Raw genomic sequence first — 19,167 nt, forward strand, 5'->3', positions numbered from 1 at the left:
TAGCGTTGTTGCCGCGAAATATGGACTGTTTGTGTTTGTTGGGTTTTTATTGGCCACTGCCGAGAAGAATTGGGTACGCACGCAGTGAAAGGTGTGTGTACTCACATTCGCTAAAATAGTCTAGTATAGATTGCAATAAACAGGGTAAACGGTAAACGGATAACAAATTGTGTTTTTGGGATTACTCTTGTGATTGACGTGTTGCTAATTTTATACTCGTTTACTGAGGGTAACGCTAGACGATGTTCTTTCAATGTCGGGTGAACGAGTGAGATAATGCTTAACGATGGTTTGTTCTAACGTAGAATATTTAACACTAAAGCTATTATTACAATATCATAAATTACAGCTTTTTGCTCTAAGATGATGAGATACTAGATTTCGGGGACATTTGGATGGATGGATGGATGAATGATGGGACGACAGAGGTAGGTGCGGGATGAACTGGAACTGGAACTAATCTCCAAAGTCTTTCTGTATTTCATCAGCCCTGGTCAGCTTCAGGAAAGCGTCCGTGTTCGCTGTCCCGCTGGCTCCTCACTGGTATTGGCTGTAGTCCGGCCGGGGTTTCTGCGGTTGCTGGGGCTGTACACGGTGCTGCTGGATCTGCTGCTGCTGGTACTCTGGGTTTGGCTTGGGAATCTTGACCACGATGTCGGTCGGCTGGCGGCTCACTTCGGCCCGGAATCCTTCCTTCGGATCGGCGGTATAGGTAACTGTACGAATGAACCCATCGGAATCGACCACCGAGTAACTGCCCTTGATCACGTTTCCTTCGCGCTGTTCCTTGCGGTTCTGGTAGTTGGTGTATTCGTCATCTTTCACGTCGAAACCGAACTGGTAGGATGGGTTGGCCTGTCCGGGAGAGCGAGAAGGAAGAAAGGATAGGAAGAAAAAAATAAATAGCCATTACGCTGCTTTAGTTTGGAGTGGCGAATAGAGTGTATCTATAAAGTGGGTTATTCGCGCTGCCGTTTATGTAATTCGAATTATAGTCAACTCGTGCGGAGTAAACCGTATAGAGACTGATTTATGGTCGGGAAGAAGTAAGTAGAAAGCAACTACACTTTCCCTCTCAATGACCGCGGGGAATAAACCTAAAAGATCCGTGTTAGTTATGTAATACAGGTTAGCTAGCAGAGTTAAATTAACTATAAACTTTTACGTAATAACGTTATGTATGATCTTGGTTTTATGTCTGGAATAGAAATAGATCATTTCGGAACAACAATTTTATTCTCAATTAATATGACTTTAATCGTTTACTTGATTAACATGAGGAAACTGAATCAAATCGAAGCTCAGAAAAGGTTACAGTCTTCTGTTTGTTGTATTGAAACGTGATTAACGTGTTTCGATATTTACGATTCATGGCAGTAATAATTTTTACAGTGAGAGTTGACAGTAATCATGGAAAAAATTTATTATGGTAGTGACTAGGAAAAATCTCAGTAGATTGATACCTACCGGAACTTCGGTGTAATCTTATTAGCTATTTCAAAGACAGTTCTCATTGAACTTTACACTGAATCTATCTAATTCGAAAATATACATCAAAGCACGTAAAAGTTCTACCATGATTAGAATGTATCGGTAGGTACAAAAGCTTTCCAGTTAGAAAAAGCTCACTCAGAATTGATTGGATTATTGTCTGTGTTGTGTCTTTCATGGTATAAGAGAGGAAAGCCTTTTGCAAGTTACAATAGATAGTTAATCTGAAAGTGACAAAAATAACATTAATACCTGTAAGTTCCTACCGCTTAATTTGGTAAGTTCCTTTTTGATTTTATATCTAATGTTCCAATCAATGAAAACGCTTTTTCTGCAATCAGAATGTTTTTTCGACGTAGCATGAAATATTTCCAATAGGAAAGATACTCGCTAAGACTTGCGTCCAAACTGATGTGGGATAAGCTGTTTTAGTTAGGGTTGTCTTTTGCTCTGTTTGCGCGAAAGAATTTATAGATGGCCGATGGCCGTTACGGAATGATAACGAAATATAGATATATTTTTAGTATTTGTTTAACAGAACTATTTCCACTTTTATAAGAATTTCCGTATCGTGGAAATAAGCGGAATTTTATAGCTTCTTCTAATATATTCTGTGTTTACAAAACCATCCTCTATGATTGAGACCAAGTTTAATTTCTTACAAGTATCTGAAAGAACTGAAAAAATGTTAATGCCTTCTTTTAAAAATATTTAATAAAGTTTTAGGTACGACAGTCGATTATAAAACACACGACAAATCTAAAACTTGTAGTCTTCTTGGGTAATATCCTACCATTTTCAATGTTCATAGCTTTCCTAAAAGAAAAGTTATATTATTGATGACTTAAAAAATGTACGTCTGTACAAGCTCTACATTTGGTGTTAAGACAGTTTTCATGAAAACCCTAAATTGAAAAGGATGTATTGAAAAACCAGTTTTGTTTTCAGACAACACCGTAAGTTAAGCTATGGAATTAAGAATATCAATGAAAGTATAAAAGATAAAGAATCTGAATATTGCTATCTACAGCAAAGATATTTGTAATAAATTGTTCTATGATTTTGAAGAGAGTGTGTAAAACAAAGAAAGCTAGGTTTGCTATGGTATATAGATAACTATCCTATAAAATTAGGATTGTCCTAACCTAATTGCACTGAAACATCGATCTTTTGTAATGTAAAATATCTTTCTGATGTACTGTGAGGCTATCACATATAGTTTCGCAGCGAAATTAGGTTTGCACATTATTTCCTATTCTGGGCCGCTGTGCATTGATCCTCAAGCGATTAGGTGGGAATGAGAGTCATTAGTATGCAATATCCCAAGCAACAATGTGAGTATTATTGTACTCTTAAGGTGGTTTTCATGACCATTTTTGGTCTTAAATGCCATCTTAAGAGTGTCATAAAACCCAAATTGTTACTTGGGATACGTAATATATCGAGCTAAAATGAAGTATAATCAAAGGTCAAAACAGAGCGATAATTCAGAGCTGTCATTGTAGAAACGAATGGTCAATTTAAAGACGGTACTAGCTTTAGAAATAATATTTATCAATTATTCTAGAAATAACGTTAGTTTTGGATAGGTGTAATCTAAAGAAAGATCTAAAGATCACAACAGAAGTGGAAGTTTAACGAACCTGGCTACAAAGCTTCGATTTTGTTTTTCTCTTGGAAGACTTTTGCGTATAAAGAAATAACAGCAATATGAGCTGCTGAATGTCTTCGTCTATAGCGCGTCTTCGTCTACTGTCCCGTCATAGAGACCATAGAGCTGTGTTTCGAACTACTTCCACCTTTTTGTGCAAGTTGGACAGCTCGTGTATTTTCGTGGACAATTGTCTCTCTTTACCGCCACACGCTAAGTCCGAAGGCACATATTATTTAACTTTGATGCACCTCAGATTTTTCTTCACAGGCTGTTAGTATTGATCAAAACAATGAATTTAAAAAAGGTTTTAAAATATTCTATCTTGGGTTTTTTGAAAAATTCAATTTTTAAGTTTATATAGGGGTCATTTCCTCTCAAGTGATATTACTCATTGTAATCGACCACCTCCGATTTCAACCAAATTTGGCATAATTGCTCATTCCAACCTCACATTCAATTTCCCAAAGTTTTGTACGGATTGATCAATCCCCCTTGCAGTGCCGCTTCTCTATTTTTCTGAGATTTTCGAAAAAACTCATTTTTCACTGCATGTCACTGCAAGGGGGATTGATCAATCCGTACAAAACTTTGGGAAATTGAATGTGAGGTTGGAATGAACAATTATGCCAAATTTGGTTGAAATCGGAGGTGGTCGATTACAATGAGTAATATCACTTGAGAGGAAATGACCCCTATATAAACTTAAAAATTGAATTTTTCAAAAAACCCAAGATAGAATATTTTAAAACCTTTTTTAAATTCATTGTTTTGATCAATACTAACAGCCTGTGAAGAAAAATCTGAGGTGCATCAAAGTTAAATAATATGTGCCTTCGGACATAGCGTGCGCCAGAATCGCTAGTATCTGAGTATCTGTAGAAGGTAGCATCTACGTATTTAGTTTTTAACTTTCACTTTTTTACTTTATTCTATAATTTTGATTGACTATCAATGTAAAAATGTTTAAAAAAATGTATATTTCAAGCATTTGCTTGATAGGGTTTATTTCTAATTCCCGTCGTAGTAAGTAAAGCCAGTCTAATTTTCATCATCTGTTGGATGGATTTAATGAATACTCCAAAAGTTCTTGTGCTGATTTGACTAAAACACACTTACCTTCCGATCCGTGAACTTTAAAATCACGGAAAAGCGATTATTAAAGCATATTATTGAAATTAAGCAACTGACTTTATTTCTAAAATTCGTCGTACCGTTTTAAAATCCGTCCATCCAAATTTTTCATCGTCCAAACTAAAAATCACAACAATGTTTACGAAGCTAACGCGCATGTATTTGTGTAGGACGGCATGACAAATGTTATTCTGCAAAGTTTCTGCAGGTCAGGCAAGTTTTCCTGGCTGTAGAATAACGACAATGCCTTGCGTGAGTTATTTTCATTTATGAATGACGGAAATTAAAACGATTAGTCGACATTTTCTTCTTCATCTCACAAAAAAACGTAGGAAATTTGGTAGGACTTCTTTAATGATAAAAAGCATTTAAATAGATCTCAGCTCACTTTGATTGATCGCGTATGATAGACAACAAACTAAAATATTATAACTTATTTTGCATTGTGTGTCATAAAAATGCTGATATTTTTAATAATTTGTGTTGGATAGGACGGGAATAGACAATTACGACGAAGCAGCAACATACCCTATATACAAGTCAAGACAAAATCGAATCTCTATTCCAGAGAAACTGAACATAACAAGAGTGTGCTACACAAATATAATCATTCGTTATTACTAATTTTACAGCATAGCTATTACAATACAAAGTAGAAAAGGAATTTTATCTACATCTACCATTATGATGCCTATACAATGTTGGATATGAAACACAGAAAACAAGACGAACATAGACAAACAGAAATAACACTCACTGAGTTCCATTTTTCGCACACTGTAACAGTGTTGTGTTGGCTGGGAATATGGTGTTGGTTGGGATTGTCTTCGTCCTCATCAAAGTAATGCTTTCTGCGTAATGCTACTGCGAAAAAAGTGGAAAGCCTCCCATAAAATATTTGCTTGTCCGTAAGATGCTCCTTTTGTAAGTTTATATTTGGGAATGTCGATCACAGATGGTGCTAGTGTTTAAGCAAAATGTGTTTATGGGATTTTCTTCAAACAGTTATGTTTGTATGCCTGTGGTTTTACTTTAGCATACATGCAACGCACAGTGAAAAGCTCTATGCCAATAAATGCTGCAATGCAACGCGCTTATTGCTACATACCGGCCATGACCTACATGTACCATGTACCATGTTTCCTGGCCATATTATGAGATGGCGCTACAGGTGATTTGCTTTTTATTGGCAGCACTCACACCATAGTGGAAGTGACGCGACAAATCCAACAAAACTTTATCACGTATGTGAAATCAAAGTGTAGTTTTTTAGGAATCTCAATAACAGTTCATTGACAACAACAATTTACATTTGACTGACAGAAAACATCGCCTTTCGGACGAGAAACAGATGATAACGCAGCGAAAATTACGTCTGGCGTTGACGAAATACCGTGTGAATCGCTGTTTTATACGCACACTAGCATGAAAGTGATCCAGCTAATGTTGGCTTCACTTATTTTGTTCGCCAACGTCATAGTTGCCACCGGGTTGGTTTATTTATATAAAAAAATGAGCGTGAGTATGTTTGTATGTTTGTTTGTATGTTCCACCATAACTCCGAAACGGCTAATGGTTCTCCACCAAACTTGGCACACATGTTCCTAGATATTAGGGAATTAGCACTGAGGGATTGACAAAAGGGGGTTCATAACAGGGGGAGAGGCCATAACTCCAAAATGCCTTGACGGTCCTTTATGAAACTTGGCACACATGTTCCTTGAGGTAGGGGAATCAACACCGAGGGGGTTGATAAAAGAGAGGGTTCACAACATGGGGGGAGCAGATGACTTCGAAATGCGTGGAAAGTTCTTTATCAAATTTAGCACACATGTTCTTTGACATAAGGGAATTAGCACTGGGGGGTCGACAAAAAGGGGGGACGAAAAACATAAACAAGGTTTTATGTCGATGTATAGGGATTACCGAGAAGAAGACAGATTTACAAGTGGTCGGAGGACAACATGAGGGGAACTGACGAAGGGAATAGACACATTCAAATGAAAAAAAGGGTTTTGTTTCTTGCTTTGTGAGAATTTTCGTTACAATAACAGATTTACAAAGGGGCCCCGAGTAAGATCGGGTCATCAGCTAGTTTTCCATATTTCCAAGGACAGCTCACAAAGAAACGGCGAATAGGGGTTTCCCATAGGTGTTCCTTTGGTCTGCTTGTAAAACTTATCCCGGATAGAAAACAATATTTTCTTTCATGCAAAGTCGTGTTAAAATCATACAAGCTTTATACTTCTAAGTGTTTCAGATATTGGCGAACATGTCAGTCTTCGAGAAGTTACAAGAATAACATCATTAAATCCAACGAAATTATTTTTTGTCATCCCCAAAGCAGCTTAATGTGTATAATTTTTCGATCAAATCTTCTGTACTGTTAATTGCTCCACCTGGAAATTTCAACTAACCATTTTACCAATTTTGTCTGTTGGAGATGCCAAAACATTTTTTCCATTTCCTAAGGTTCCAGAAATGCTGGTCACTTGATTGCAGCGAATTTGGTATCAAACAGCCAGAGGAGTGGAAAGATGGTGTTATCTATCCGATCTATCAAGAAGGGCGACAAGTTGGACTATGCAAACTGTCGAGCGAACCCCCACTCTCAATGCCGTCTACAAAGTGGTGTCACAAATCATTTTCCGCCATCTTACGCCAATTACGAACAGATTTGTGGAAATTTATTAAGTCGGCTTTGAAGGACGAGGTCAACAACGAATCAAATATTTACCCTGTGGCCTCCACAAAAAGGCCGCGAATACAGAATTACTACACACCATTTGTTCGTTGACTTCAAAGCTGCATATGATAACATCGACCCAAAAGAGCTATGGAAAATCACGAATGAGATCGGCTTTCCCAGAAAGCTGATCAAACTGATCCAATCTACGATGAATGGTATACAGTGGATTTCGATTGCGAGTCGATTTCGAGTGGATTGTCAAGTTTATGCGAATCACTCCGAGGGCTTCGTCAAGGTGATGGTCTCTCGTGGCTGCTACTGCATGTCTTACATAGTGCTATCAAGGTGTTATGAACCGAGCGAATATCAACACGCAGGGCACGATCTTCAACAAAGTATAGAGGAGAAATATTTACTCACACAGATCTATGGCAAACCCAGTATTCAAAAAGTGGCTAAAGCTGGACGAATACGATGGGCAGGGCATAGTGGTAGAATGACGGACAGTCATCTTGCAAAAATAGTGTTTGCTTCAAACCCAACCCAACAACCCAAGGAATTGGAAAACGATAGCCCACAATTGAGTGAATTGGAGAAATTTTGTTCATCAGGCTATGGCATAGGGTAGTAAGCCAATTAAGTAAGTAAGTATGCTAAAATGTGTTTCCATCAAAAGTGGCTTTTAAAGATTTGCAATAGCTTTGCCCAGCAAACCTATAAGCATTAACACAAATAGTAAATCAACCATTTATTAGCATTTCTGGAATTTTTTTACTGCATGTTGCTGTATATTAGCTGTTTAACTGCTGCACAGCTGCTGTAAATTAGCATTCAAAGGTATTCCAATTTTTCTTGCCACTAATCTGCTGCAAACAAACCACTACATGAGTGTTAACAGGAAAGTAATTATACATTTTGCCAAAGCAGTTTTAGGTAGCATTTAGGGTGAGCCAATAAGCATTTAATTGGCTTGCATTTGAATTGCACTGGTAATGCTTATTGGTTACATTGGGTATTGGTAACATTTCATTTATATTATCATTTTATCACAGAAAGAGTGTTATGCTCTCTACATCTAATAATACGTCTTAAGCAAAGCAAAGCCTAGGTGCTACGTTCCGTTATCGAAACTTGACCTTCTGTTTTTATACGACAGACTTCGCAGCTGGTAGAATACAGGACAATTGTAGGGCCAGTTGCTACGGTCCTATTGATTCCAAAAGCCTCTTCCAGCCGAGATTCGAACATACAACGAGCATTTGCGAAAAATAGTTTTAATGTGTTGTATGTTTAGTATGAAACATGTCTTGTTTTCTAGGAAAATCTTCCGTTAGCTGGATCGGTGATACAGTCATGTTATGCAAATGCTGGAAACAGGCCAAAATAATAAATTGATTTCACATTAATCCATTTGCATTTGATGGCATGTTTCTGTTGAACCGAACGCGTCACGCGAAAAACATTTCTTGGCGGATTATTTCCTATAATTGCATGCTGTGATCGAACCAAAATCGTGTAATTCGATACTAACAATGGCTATTGAACTCCGAAACTCCGAAATAGAGGTAAAATGTAAATAACTGCAACAATTTATTGTGGCGCACTTCCGTGCCCAATCTATCAAAAAGTATACTTCGTGGTCCACATTGTTATGTCGGACCAAAAAAAAATCATTCATATGTTTACCGACCGGCTTGAAAAACGGTATCGTTCAGACCTCAACCGGTCGGTCGGTCGGTCGGTCGATCGGCAGACTGTTGTCGGTGGTCAGTGCCAAAAGCGTGAACATTACTTTGCTTTTTAGCGGTCGCTGCCGCCGCCGGCCGCCTCGCATGCAGCAGCTGAGCTACATCTTATTATCCAATCCTTGTTTCCCATCGCTTTTTTTCGGTTCACTCTTTCGATTGGCGGCGCTACCTTTGTCGATTATTTAATGCCGAAATAATACGACAAGGTAAACCTGAACATGAAATCAGATTTTTTTTCGCCTGCCTATCAAGTGAGGTGCGTGCGTTTAAAAGAAGGAGTTTGACAACGCATATGTATTACACCATAAACAACCACAGTTGCAACATTCCGCTGCACTGAAAAAGGAAAAATATTAATTGTGACTGTATGTTGACTGGTTTTTGCTTAATTAAGTAATTAAGCTTCAGCCGTAGTAAAGCGGGCGAGAAAGCGTCTGGGATCGTGCGGTCGATAACTGCGCCACCAGTTAGTCGCCATAATGCAACTTTAATCCTGCTGTAATTGACCGTTCCCATACATGCAGGTACGTGTAGTGAACGACTGCAGTCTACACCTGAAAAGTGAGAGTTGACCAAGTTTGTTTACATAATCGATCGTGTGCCAGCCAGCCAGCTCTGCTGCTGCACACCGGGTGAGGGTCAATGCACAAGTATACTCATCTGGTCGAGCATCGATGCTACAAGCATCGAGGTGATGCATCTCGATGATGGTAACAGCAAACTGGTTCCCAATGCCGGCTGCTGCACATAGTGGTAGCCAGCATTGCACATGGAAGATGAACCCTGTACCGACCGAGGTAGTTTGGATCGACATTTAGCTGTCCATCCGAGTCCAGGCCGGTTTCCACATATACGGAAATGAATTCCGATTCCGCCGTTGCCGGATGGAACAGGACAGTCGAGTGGAGTGATTTCAATTGTGTAGTGAAGTTTATGTACGATGGTTCGTTTAATCTACTATGAGTGTCTGAATTCTATATTCAGATCGATAAAATAGTCTTTAGATTGAATTGAAGGACGATTGTTGAAACAACACAGACTATTTTTGACGTACCATTGGACTGTTTGCTATTCCCTTAGAAACTTTTAGAGAATCGTTTAACAGAATAGTTAAGTTTGTGCTGTTCTTCCGGAGCTACCAAATTAAAAATAATAATGCGCCTCCATTTTGTTCAAAATCACTGAATCTGTCTTTTTGGGAAATCAATGGAAACAGATTATTCAACTTATTTAACTTTGCATGAAATTAGTCTTTAATTTCTTTCAATCGGAAGACCATCGTTTTGATCAGTGCAATACAGCAGTATGCCAGTTCCGGCTTGCCGGACGGGGGACAAACGTGAGCAACTCACCTTCCACTTAAATTACGGCAGTTAATTTGTCTTCACATTGAAGCAGCCATTTATCCACCATAGTTAAAGCGAACAAACGGCGACGTAGCTGAGCTGTGTGTTGTATACTTACATCGAAGTCCTCATCTTCCTCGAGCTGCCGCTGGCCGCCGCCTTGACCGAGCGTTTGGTACTGTTGAGCTGGTCGCGGTTTGGACACCTTCAGCTGCTTCGGCTGGGCGTACTGTTGCTCCTGGACGTACTGGACCTGGGTGTTGCGCGCGGCCGGAGAGTCGTCGTCGTCGAGAGATGAAGCGAAAAATATAACAAAACATAATAATCGTTCGTTAGCATTGATTTCGTATCGTTTAGTTTCGATGCTTGCAGCGAGGTGGGATTTCCCCACGGAAAGCACTCGTTGGGATTAGTAAAGCGGAAGTGTTCCGGTTAGGATTTTGTGCACTTAATAGAATGGATGCAGGGTGAGAGGTTGATGGTTGCATTACTATCTAATCGTACAAAGATTGTTTGTTGTTTTGTGGAACTAAAGTAGAAGGTGTACGATGTTCGTGATGGTGTTAAGAAAAAATGTTTCGTTTAATGTTTGCATGCTAAGGTTAAATCTTGGATTTTGTCGGTCATTCTTCCTCCCTAAAAAGTGCAGTTCCAGAAATGTCATGTCAATCTCATTAACACGTAATATTATCTGCGGGTATTATCACTTGTCCTGAAATAATAGGAATTTAGCTATGATGTTTGAAGGACATAAATTATATTGATTAGATCTTTGTCTAATGCACAATCATCAAACAGACTACTGTAATGGATGGATGATTGTAATCATAAACTTACTAACTTTTTCATTGTAATTCAAAGTCAGGAAACTTCATTTAACTAGTTTACGATTTATAACTTTTCAGTTCATTTTTTACCGGGTAGATCTAATTATACAAGAACTATTTGTTCCTCAAGGCTTTAGTATAGGCCCTCTGCTTTTTATTATCTTATTGCCGCAAAATAGTGTTTTTTTTCGGATTTTTTCGACAAGCTAGTCATACAAACTCTTCCTGGCTGCTATGCATTCAGGAATTGTGATGAAAATCGTGTAACAAGTAAAATCTCTCTAACTTTTTGAACAGATTGATGAGAATTATTTTTAAAATTAACAACAATCGACTCAGTTGTATCCATTATATTAGTAGAAACTTTTATAGCTTGCTAATATAACTTAAGAATATTTCCTCCATCTATATATTTAAAACGGTCCGGAAAAATACGTTACTATCCAAATTGCCAGAAAAGAAGAGTATATTTTTTCGAACTTTAATGACTTCACAAACTCAAATGTACTAATCAATATCAAAAGATAACTTCCCAATCAGTATTGACAATACCTAAGGTCTACTAAAGCTACTCCCACAGTAATTCAAGGAAAAAAGTTCTTTTAAAATTTATAATAATTAATTTTAAAATTTTAGACGCCCATTTCTAAAGTGGCCCTTACGGTGTTTTGTTTTGAGTTGTGGTAGTCTCAAAAGTTTTTATTTTGTTCATTTTTGCCCTTAGACTATTTTTAGAAATTCATAACTTTTGAACCACTGAACTGATTGCAGTGATTTTGGTATCAAATAAAAGTATCAAATAAAATCAAAGCAAACAAAAGGTATATTAATCCAGTTTTAAAAAGCAATATTGACTACAGCTGAAATTTTTAGTATTGCAAAAATATCAAAAAGATTCTTTTGTTCGTGTATTCATTGTTTGGGAACAAAAGAGAACCCTCTTTCACATAATTTCTGGAAAGTTAAAGTCTCCTCAGTATTATTTCAACTTTATTTCTTTAAAAGTTATATTTTTAAAACAAAAAATCAATTGATGTTTGATTTCTCGTAAAAAAAAACTTGAAGCATATAGAGAAAATATAGAACAATGGGGTCTTTTTGGGGCTCAAAGCATAAAGGCACAACAAAATTAATGCTCAAAAAAATTGAAAGCCCTGCTTTAAGGCAACTATTAATCGCATTCAGCGCATACAGCTTTACATCTGGTAGTATTCTTTTATCTGTCAGCCCACGGACATGACTATTGAACTGCTGACAGTGTTTGCCTCTCTCCGTTTTCTACACTTCAAAGCAACTCATTCATGAATTGCAGTGCTGAATGATTGCTCGACGATTCTTCCTGCATATGTGAGGTTGTTTTTTTTGTAGTATTGAATTATACGATTGTGCGGTTGCTTTTCGTTAGCGTGGTGACTGCCAGTCATTTGATTGTTTTGCAGTCATTCGCTGCTTGAAACGGTAAAGGCAACTTGATCGAAACAAAAATGTTAAAAAGCTTAAGAACGCGTTCGTTCTACTGCGTACAATCGGCGTTTGACTGAGCAAACTGGCAGTTGTGTTATGCATAGCGTTCGTATTCCACCACTAAACGGACGGTGTGAACTTGATTGCGCGTTGGTGTGATTGCGGTAGAAAAAAAGGATCGGTCGAAGCCCTGGTCCGAAGACAAAATAGGCAAAAGTCCTCATTTTTAGAACTACTACAACTTAGAAGTGGGCACCCTAAGGGCAAAAAAACGAATCTAAAAATATCCGAATTGAAAGAAGCGTACTACATTTGAACAAAACCGAAGCATTTATAAATTTCAATAAGACCATTACAAAAATTTTATAAAGTTTTTTGTCCTTCCGGTGTCGGGCAACTGAAGGGGGGAAGGGGGGTCGAAAAAAAACCAGAGATTTTTTTTAATCGAACAAAAAAAAGCGTTTAAAGCATTTTTTCCTAAAGTTTAAACGTGAAAACCAAATCTATTCTTGCTTTTCATGCATACGGTATTATGTTCCATCCAAACGCTACGAAAAGAAAGAAAAAATCGAATGAAGTTTTTTTTTACCGATTTGCTGAAATTCCAGTGTTCGAATTTCCACTTAGCTTCGTGCTTCTATAACAGTCATTTTTCGAGTCCTTTAGGCTGTAGAGCCCACAGATGATTGATTTTATACAATTTTTTTTTACTTATATCCTACAGATTTTTTTGCCCTCCGATTTTTCAAGCCAATTTCAAAGGGGGAAGTGACAAAAACTTTAAAAATATTTTCCAATGGCTCTGATATACTTTTTTCGTCGTGGTAAATTGCATTATAAACTTAGTTAACAGAAAAAATTATGGTGCATAAAAGTTATTATTTATTTTCTTGTAGCAGAATCTACCTTAACTATTCTATCAAATTTTAATAGATAAAATGAAAAACGGGTAATATGGCTAATAATACGGGCTAATATGGCAACCATATTTAGTCACAAAATAAAAAAAGTTGGAGCCAAAATTATTCTTCTAAGCGAGTGAATTTAAATTGTTGATTCTGGTCAATCCGTTCTTGATTTATTATATTTACACAGCACTGTGGCACCACTGTGACCATTGTTTTGATCCGTTGTGGTAACGGTGCCTTCAAAAATGCTCCAACAGCACCAATTCTATGATATTTTTAATTTAAAATAACTAAATAACAATGTGCAATGTGTAACTTTTGCTTTACGGAAAATACTCTTCTTTACCATTCAGACCACACCCTCCCCATTACAAGAAAATGTTGTGCAGATCTTTGAAACATAATTTTTAAAATATGTTTCCATTTCGGTTTACCACTTGCCAAAAAACTAATAGATAATATAAGTAAATATTCCATAGATTGTCTTTCAACATTTCTTCTGCTCAAATTTTATTAGCTATTAAAATTTTCGCTTTTTCAAAATTATGAAAATCCCAATTAATTTTTTTCGTCCAAGTCCACTTGTCACCGGTACGTATTTTTAAGTGATGGATTATAATATGGCATGCAAATTGTCGTGCTAACTTTAACGTGCATTGTTTTCGCATGTAGCACTGTGCGTGCAGTCAGTGTCTGTTGGTTGGTGACAGAAACTAAGCTCATGCAGCTAGAATTCGTGTTTTGTTTCTTAAGAAACCCCGAAAAAGCTTCTTCTTTCATTTGCCATTACACTCACTTGCGGTTGCGGTTGGTATTGCGGCTGATATTGCCGAACTACCTGCTGTTGCTGCGGTTGTTGTTGCGGCTGCTGGAACTGCCGTTGAATCTGTTGAGAATTTTAAAATTTCAAAAACCTTTCCTTCTTTCAGGTCCGTTCCTTTCGATGCTTTTTTCTCAGCAAAAACTTTGACTGGACAGAGCACTTTGATTTGCTTACTTTTTAATTCACTTGATTCATATCTCACCTGATCTTGAACATTATCCCGCAGACGAATTTGTTGTCCTTGCTGGAGGTACTGTGGAATGTGCTGCTGCTCCTGGGCACCCTGTTCGTAGATTGGCGTTGCGTCGGCGCGCGGCTCGGCCAGGTTACCCTGGGCTCCGGCCTGTTGCGCAATCTGCTGGTAGTACTGACGCAGGTAGGCAGGATCTATGGCTTGCTGGGGGAAAGCGGTCGCTAGTCCTGTGCACAGGACCGAAATTAGCACTATCGCACGCATTTTATTCCGCTGCTTTTCCTCTCGAACTGTGTGAGATCTACTAACTGAACTGATTTGCAACACGTTAGTCGCTTTCACCGCAAAATAAAACGAACAACAACCACACACTATCACTGCCTGGAAAAGTCCTTTCGTTAGGGTACCACTCAAATCACAGTCACTTCAATAAAACTCGAACTTAATTCACGACGCGACGTTCTTCTCTGCTCGACAACCTCGGGTTCCACAGTGAGCTACGGTTGCAACGGGCGATTTGATTTATATACTAGCAGCTGGGTACCACACTTCGTATCAGGTGGGGCTCAAAATGTGGCTCGAAAAATTTCGCTCAATTTGTGCACGGGGCCTGACTTCGATCGGGCTCGTCGCCGCCACGCCGGTTGCCACCGTCGCAGTTCGGGGGGTTTGCATCGCTTTTTCGTTTTTTTATTTTTTTCATTTTCAACGGCAACGGCCGATCGTCGCGACGCCGCCGCCAGCTCTCGCGAGTCGAATTCGATCGAATCTCGGATGTAAGCCCAACGTATATTACGTGGGAAAAGCTGATCGTCGCTGTAAGGGCCTGGCAGCCGGCGTTACGATAACGGAACGCTCTTCGGTAGTTATAAAATTTTCCTGCAATTTTATTTTCAACAGTGACATGAACACTGATTTATGGTTTTCTTGTTCAAAACAAACCAAAAAAGAAACAAATCTCATCCCATCGTCTTTCATACAACGATCGACACAGTTGTAAACCTTGAACAATCGAAATATCAGTCATAATCCCTCTGCAATATTCTTGGGATATGGCGGTTCGGTTTGGAGTAAGAATACTAGATGTGGTCCTCGTAACGTGTCGTTCTCGACTATATTGTACTGAAATATTTCTTCCTATGCTATGTGTCGTACGTTTTACGCTATGCGCTGTGTCAGCGTATAATTGTCACCGTTCGACGCGGTACAGTCCGTTTACGCTTATACAGCATAACCGATCCGCGTCGCGCTGAACCATTTCAATCATGAGCGTCCACCACACGCCCTATTTACATTTTTTTAAAAATTGTTATCTATAGTTAAGAATTTTTAAACTAAACAAGGAAATATGAACTAGGATTTATATAATGCGTATTATTCCCATGTAATTTGAAAGAACTCATTATAAAGCAATCGTCCACCACACGTCCTATTGTTTCAAATTATATGTATTATTATTTTCATTCCTTATAACTTTTTATTCTATTTTTATGTATTATATCCTCTTTACCATTGATCTCTACCCTTATATTTGAGTCTATGTCCTCTACTACTCTGTATGGACCTATAAATTTATTGTCCAATTTTTTACCTATTTCATTTTTAATTAGGACTAAGTCATCTTTGTTATAACATTTTGGTACAATGTTTAAGTTATTTTTCATTGTTCTTTTCATCTTGCTAGAAAGAAGGTTTTCTCTTATTTCTTGATGGCATACTTGTAACTTTAACGTCAATTGCTTGCTATAGTTGTCTATGTCATAAATAGGCACTGGATTATCATTTGTTAAATTTGAAGGCATGTTACTATTTTTTCCGAATACTAAATAAAAAGGTGTGTATCCAGTGTTAGTGTGAACGGTATTGTTATATGCGAATGTGTAAAATGGTATCCAATGTACCCAAGAAAATAATTTTTCGTTACAATAGATGCGTAAAAAGTTTCCTAAACATTTGTGTGTGTTCTCCAAAGAACCTATAGTTTCATGATGGTAAGCTGTAGAATTTAGTTTTTGAATATTCAATAATTTGGCAATGGATGTAAACAAACTCGACATAAACTCTGTTCCTCTATCCGACGCAATTCGTTGTGGAACACCATATTTTAAAATAACATGCTCCACGAATGCTTTAGCTACTGTCTCTGTTGACTTGTTAGGTATCGGTGTTGCGGTTATAAATTTTGTTAACTCGCATTGCGTTGTTAGTATATATTCGTATCCATTGGTAGGTATCAAAGGACCAACCAAATCTACGTAGATTTTTTCAAATGCTGTGCTTGCTGTTGTCGTAATGATCATTGGAGTTTTTCCGCATCTTCCAACTTTTGATATCTGGCATTGCTTGCATTTTTTAATGAAATTCTCTACATCGCATTTCATGTTTTTCCAAAAATATCTTTTGCTTATAGTTGCAAGTGTGCGTCTAATACCCGCATGTCCCGCTGTCGGTAATATATGGTAGTCGTTTAGTATTAAAAGCTTTGACCTTTCGTCTGTTACTTCTTCTATTTGCTCTCCGATTTTTATTAAAATTGGTAATGTTTTTACTGATGATGGTCGACCATATATCTGTAGTTCTTCATATTTTTTAATGACGTCATATGTCTCCTTATTATTTTTGATGATTATATATTTTATATTATTAATTTTTGAATATTCCGCCACCTTCGACAACATTGCCCGTAGGTCAATTTGTGTCCTTTTGAGGGGAATTTCAATTACATCTGTGGAGATTTGCATGCTTTTTATGTTATCTTTCATTACCATTTTAACGTATTTGTCTTGTTTAGACGAAGGTTGATCAGTCCTATCGTCATTCGCTTTTTCGCCTTTAAGTTTCGAAGCTCTGGTAACGACTAGAACAGTTTTTCCATGAAGTGTTTTCAGGTCTTGAATCGAAATGCGTGACAACGCGTCCGCTATCACATTCTCGCTTCCTTTCCTGAAAGTTACTTCAAAATCATATTCTTCTAAAGCTAACCTGAATTTTGTTAATCTGCTGGAGGGGTCAGCTAAAGTAAAAAGGTAAACTAATGGTCTATGGTCACTGTAGACTTCAAATCTTCTTCCATACAGGTATGGTCGAAAATGCTTGATAGCCCACACCATAGCCAATAACTCCTTTTCTATCGTACTGTAATTTGATTCGGCTTTATTCAGAGTCTTGCTGGCATATGCAACCGGTTTGCCGTTGCTATTAGATAGCACAGCACCAATCGCATATCCAGACGCATCCGTATGTAAGTTGAATTTGTTGGTCTCCGTTAGATCCGGGTAATCCAGTACTGGTGGATTTATAAAACATTGTTTTAAATTCTCGAATGAGTTGTGGCATTCGCTACTCCATTCAAACTTTACACCCTTTCTGGTCAACTTGTTTAACGGTGTGCAAAGCCTAGCAAAGTCTTTTATGTGCTTCCGATAGTAATTTGCGAAAGCAACGAATCGCTTGACTTCGTCCGCAGTGGAAGGGATCGGCCATTTTTTCACTGCTTCGATTTTAGCAGGATCAGGCCTGATGCCTTCAGCAGATATGTAATGTCCCAGGTATACTAAATTTTCTTGCAAAAAATTGCATTTTTCGGGGTTTAGTTTTAAATTTACCTCTCGCAATCTTCGGAAAACGTTCGAGAGATTTTTGTTATGCTCTTCTAGATTTCTACCAAATATGATGAGATCATCCAAATATACTAAACACTTCTCTCCATTAAGACCTGCCATCGCTATGGTCATTAGTCTTGAAAATGATGCTGGGCTTATTTTTAGTCCCATTGGAAGCCTTGTCATCTGATATTGTCCAGACGACGTCGAGAAAGCTGTTAGTGGCCTATCCTCTTGCTTCAAATTGCATTGGTAGTACCCTTGGGACAAGTCTAAATGCGAAAAGTACTTCGCTCCTGCCAATGAGTCTATGACCTCCTCTATATTTGGGAGTGGAAATGTATCGTTCTCAAGAACATTGTTAAGTTTCCGATAATCAACAACCAACCTCCATTTCTTTTTGTCATTCGCCGACTTTTTTGGCACTAGTAAAATTGGGCTATTCCATTCGGAACTAGTCTTTTCAATGACTCCATCTGACATCATCCTATCAATCTGGTCATTTATTTCCCTTTTTTGCGCCAGGGGAAGGCGATATTGTTTAGAAAATATTGGAGTTGTGCCATCCTTTATTTTAATACTGGATGTGTACTTATCCGTTACTGTTAATTTATCGTCTTTCAAGCAAAACACATCAGCGTATTTTAAGCATAGCCTCTGCATCTCTGCCTGATCTTGTTTTGTCAAATGTTTCAAGTTCAACTCATTTAAAAGTTTACTTGCTCTATTAGTATCGTATTTTGGCAGTTTAATTTTTCCTACCACATTGTAATCCCTTAGATCCTTTGTTTCAATATTTTTTGTTTCAATGCAAATTTCCTTATTTGCTATATTAATAATTCTTACGGGTAATTTCCCTTCTTTTGGAACTGATATTGAATTTGCTATGAAAACATGTGGCACTATTTCTTGTTGTAGTACCACACAAGTACCCGTCACACCGGTATCAACGTACCTTACCACCTCAGTACGAGCCGGTATAATGTAGCATGTTTCAGTTTTTGGTTGTTGCAATCTCATCTCCATACCCACAAAATCAACAATGGCTCCAAATTCTCTCAAAAAATCTGTGCCAATCAAGCCGTTAACTGCATCCGGCAAGCTCTCTATAATATTAAATTTAATGGGATATTCCACAGACTTGTACCCCACAAAAGTGTCAACGGATCCCAGAGTACGGGTTATTCCGTTTACACCACTGATTTCTAATGTGTGTGAATTATTGATATTGATAAATTCGGGAAGACATCTTTTGTCCAGAATACAACAAGATGCTCCACTGTCAATTATG

General features: G+C 37.9%; 1 protein-coding gene across 1 annotated transcript; it reads right to left on the reverse strand.

Moving 5' to 3' along the window:
• Window positions 1-537: 537 nt before the first annotated feature.
• LOC128738033 (putative mediator of RNA polymerase II transcription subunit 26) lies at window positions 538-14,538 on the reverse strand. The gene is made up of 4 exons (XM_053832848.1): window positions 14,284-14,538; window positions 14,055-14,144; window positions 10,178-10,312; window positions 538-855 (listed from the first exon to the last, which is right to left on the reverse strand). The coding sequence occupies exons 1-4, from the start codon at window positions 14,536-14,538 to the stop codon at window positions 538-540; spliced, it is 798 nt and encodes a 265-aa protein (XP_053688823.1).
• Between the last annotated feature and the right edge of the window lie 4,629 nt (window positions 14,539-19,167).

Source organism: Sabethes cyaneus, chromosome 2 (assembly GCF_943734655.1).
Source record: "Sabethes cyaneus chromosome 2, idSabCyanKW18_F2, whole genome shotgun sequence".
NCBI classification, from domain to species: domain Eukaryota; kingdom Metazoa; phylum Arthropoda; class Insecta; order Diptera; family Culicidae; genus Sabethes; species Sabethes cyaneus.

What these genes read in the sequence shown, in the direction of transcription:
- LOC128738033 (XM_053832848.1), bottom strand. Translation starts at nt 14,538, where the DNA reads ATGCGTGCGATAGTGCTAATTTCGGTCCTGTGCACAGGACTAGCGACC. An exon ending in AATACCAACCGCAACCGCAA is followed by an intron (nt 10,313 to 14,054) that starts GTGAGTGTAATG and finishes CGCAACACCCAG; the next exon opens with GTCCAGTACGTCCAGGAGCA. An exon ending in AGGAAGATGAGGACTTCGAT is followed by an intron (nt 856 to 10,177) that starts GTAAGTATACAA and finishes TCTCCCGGACAG; the next exon opens with GCCAACCCATCCTACCAGTT.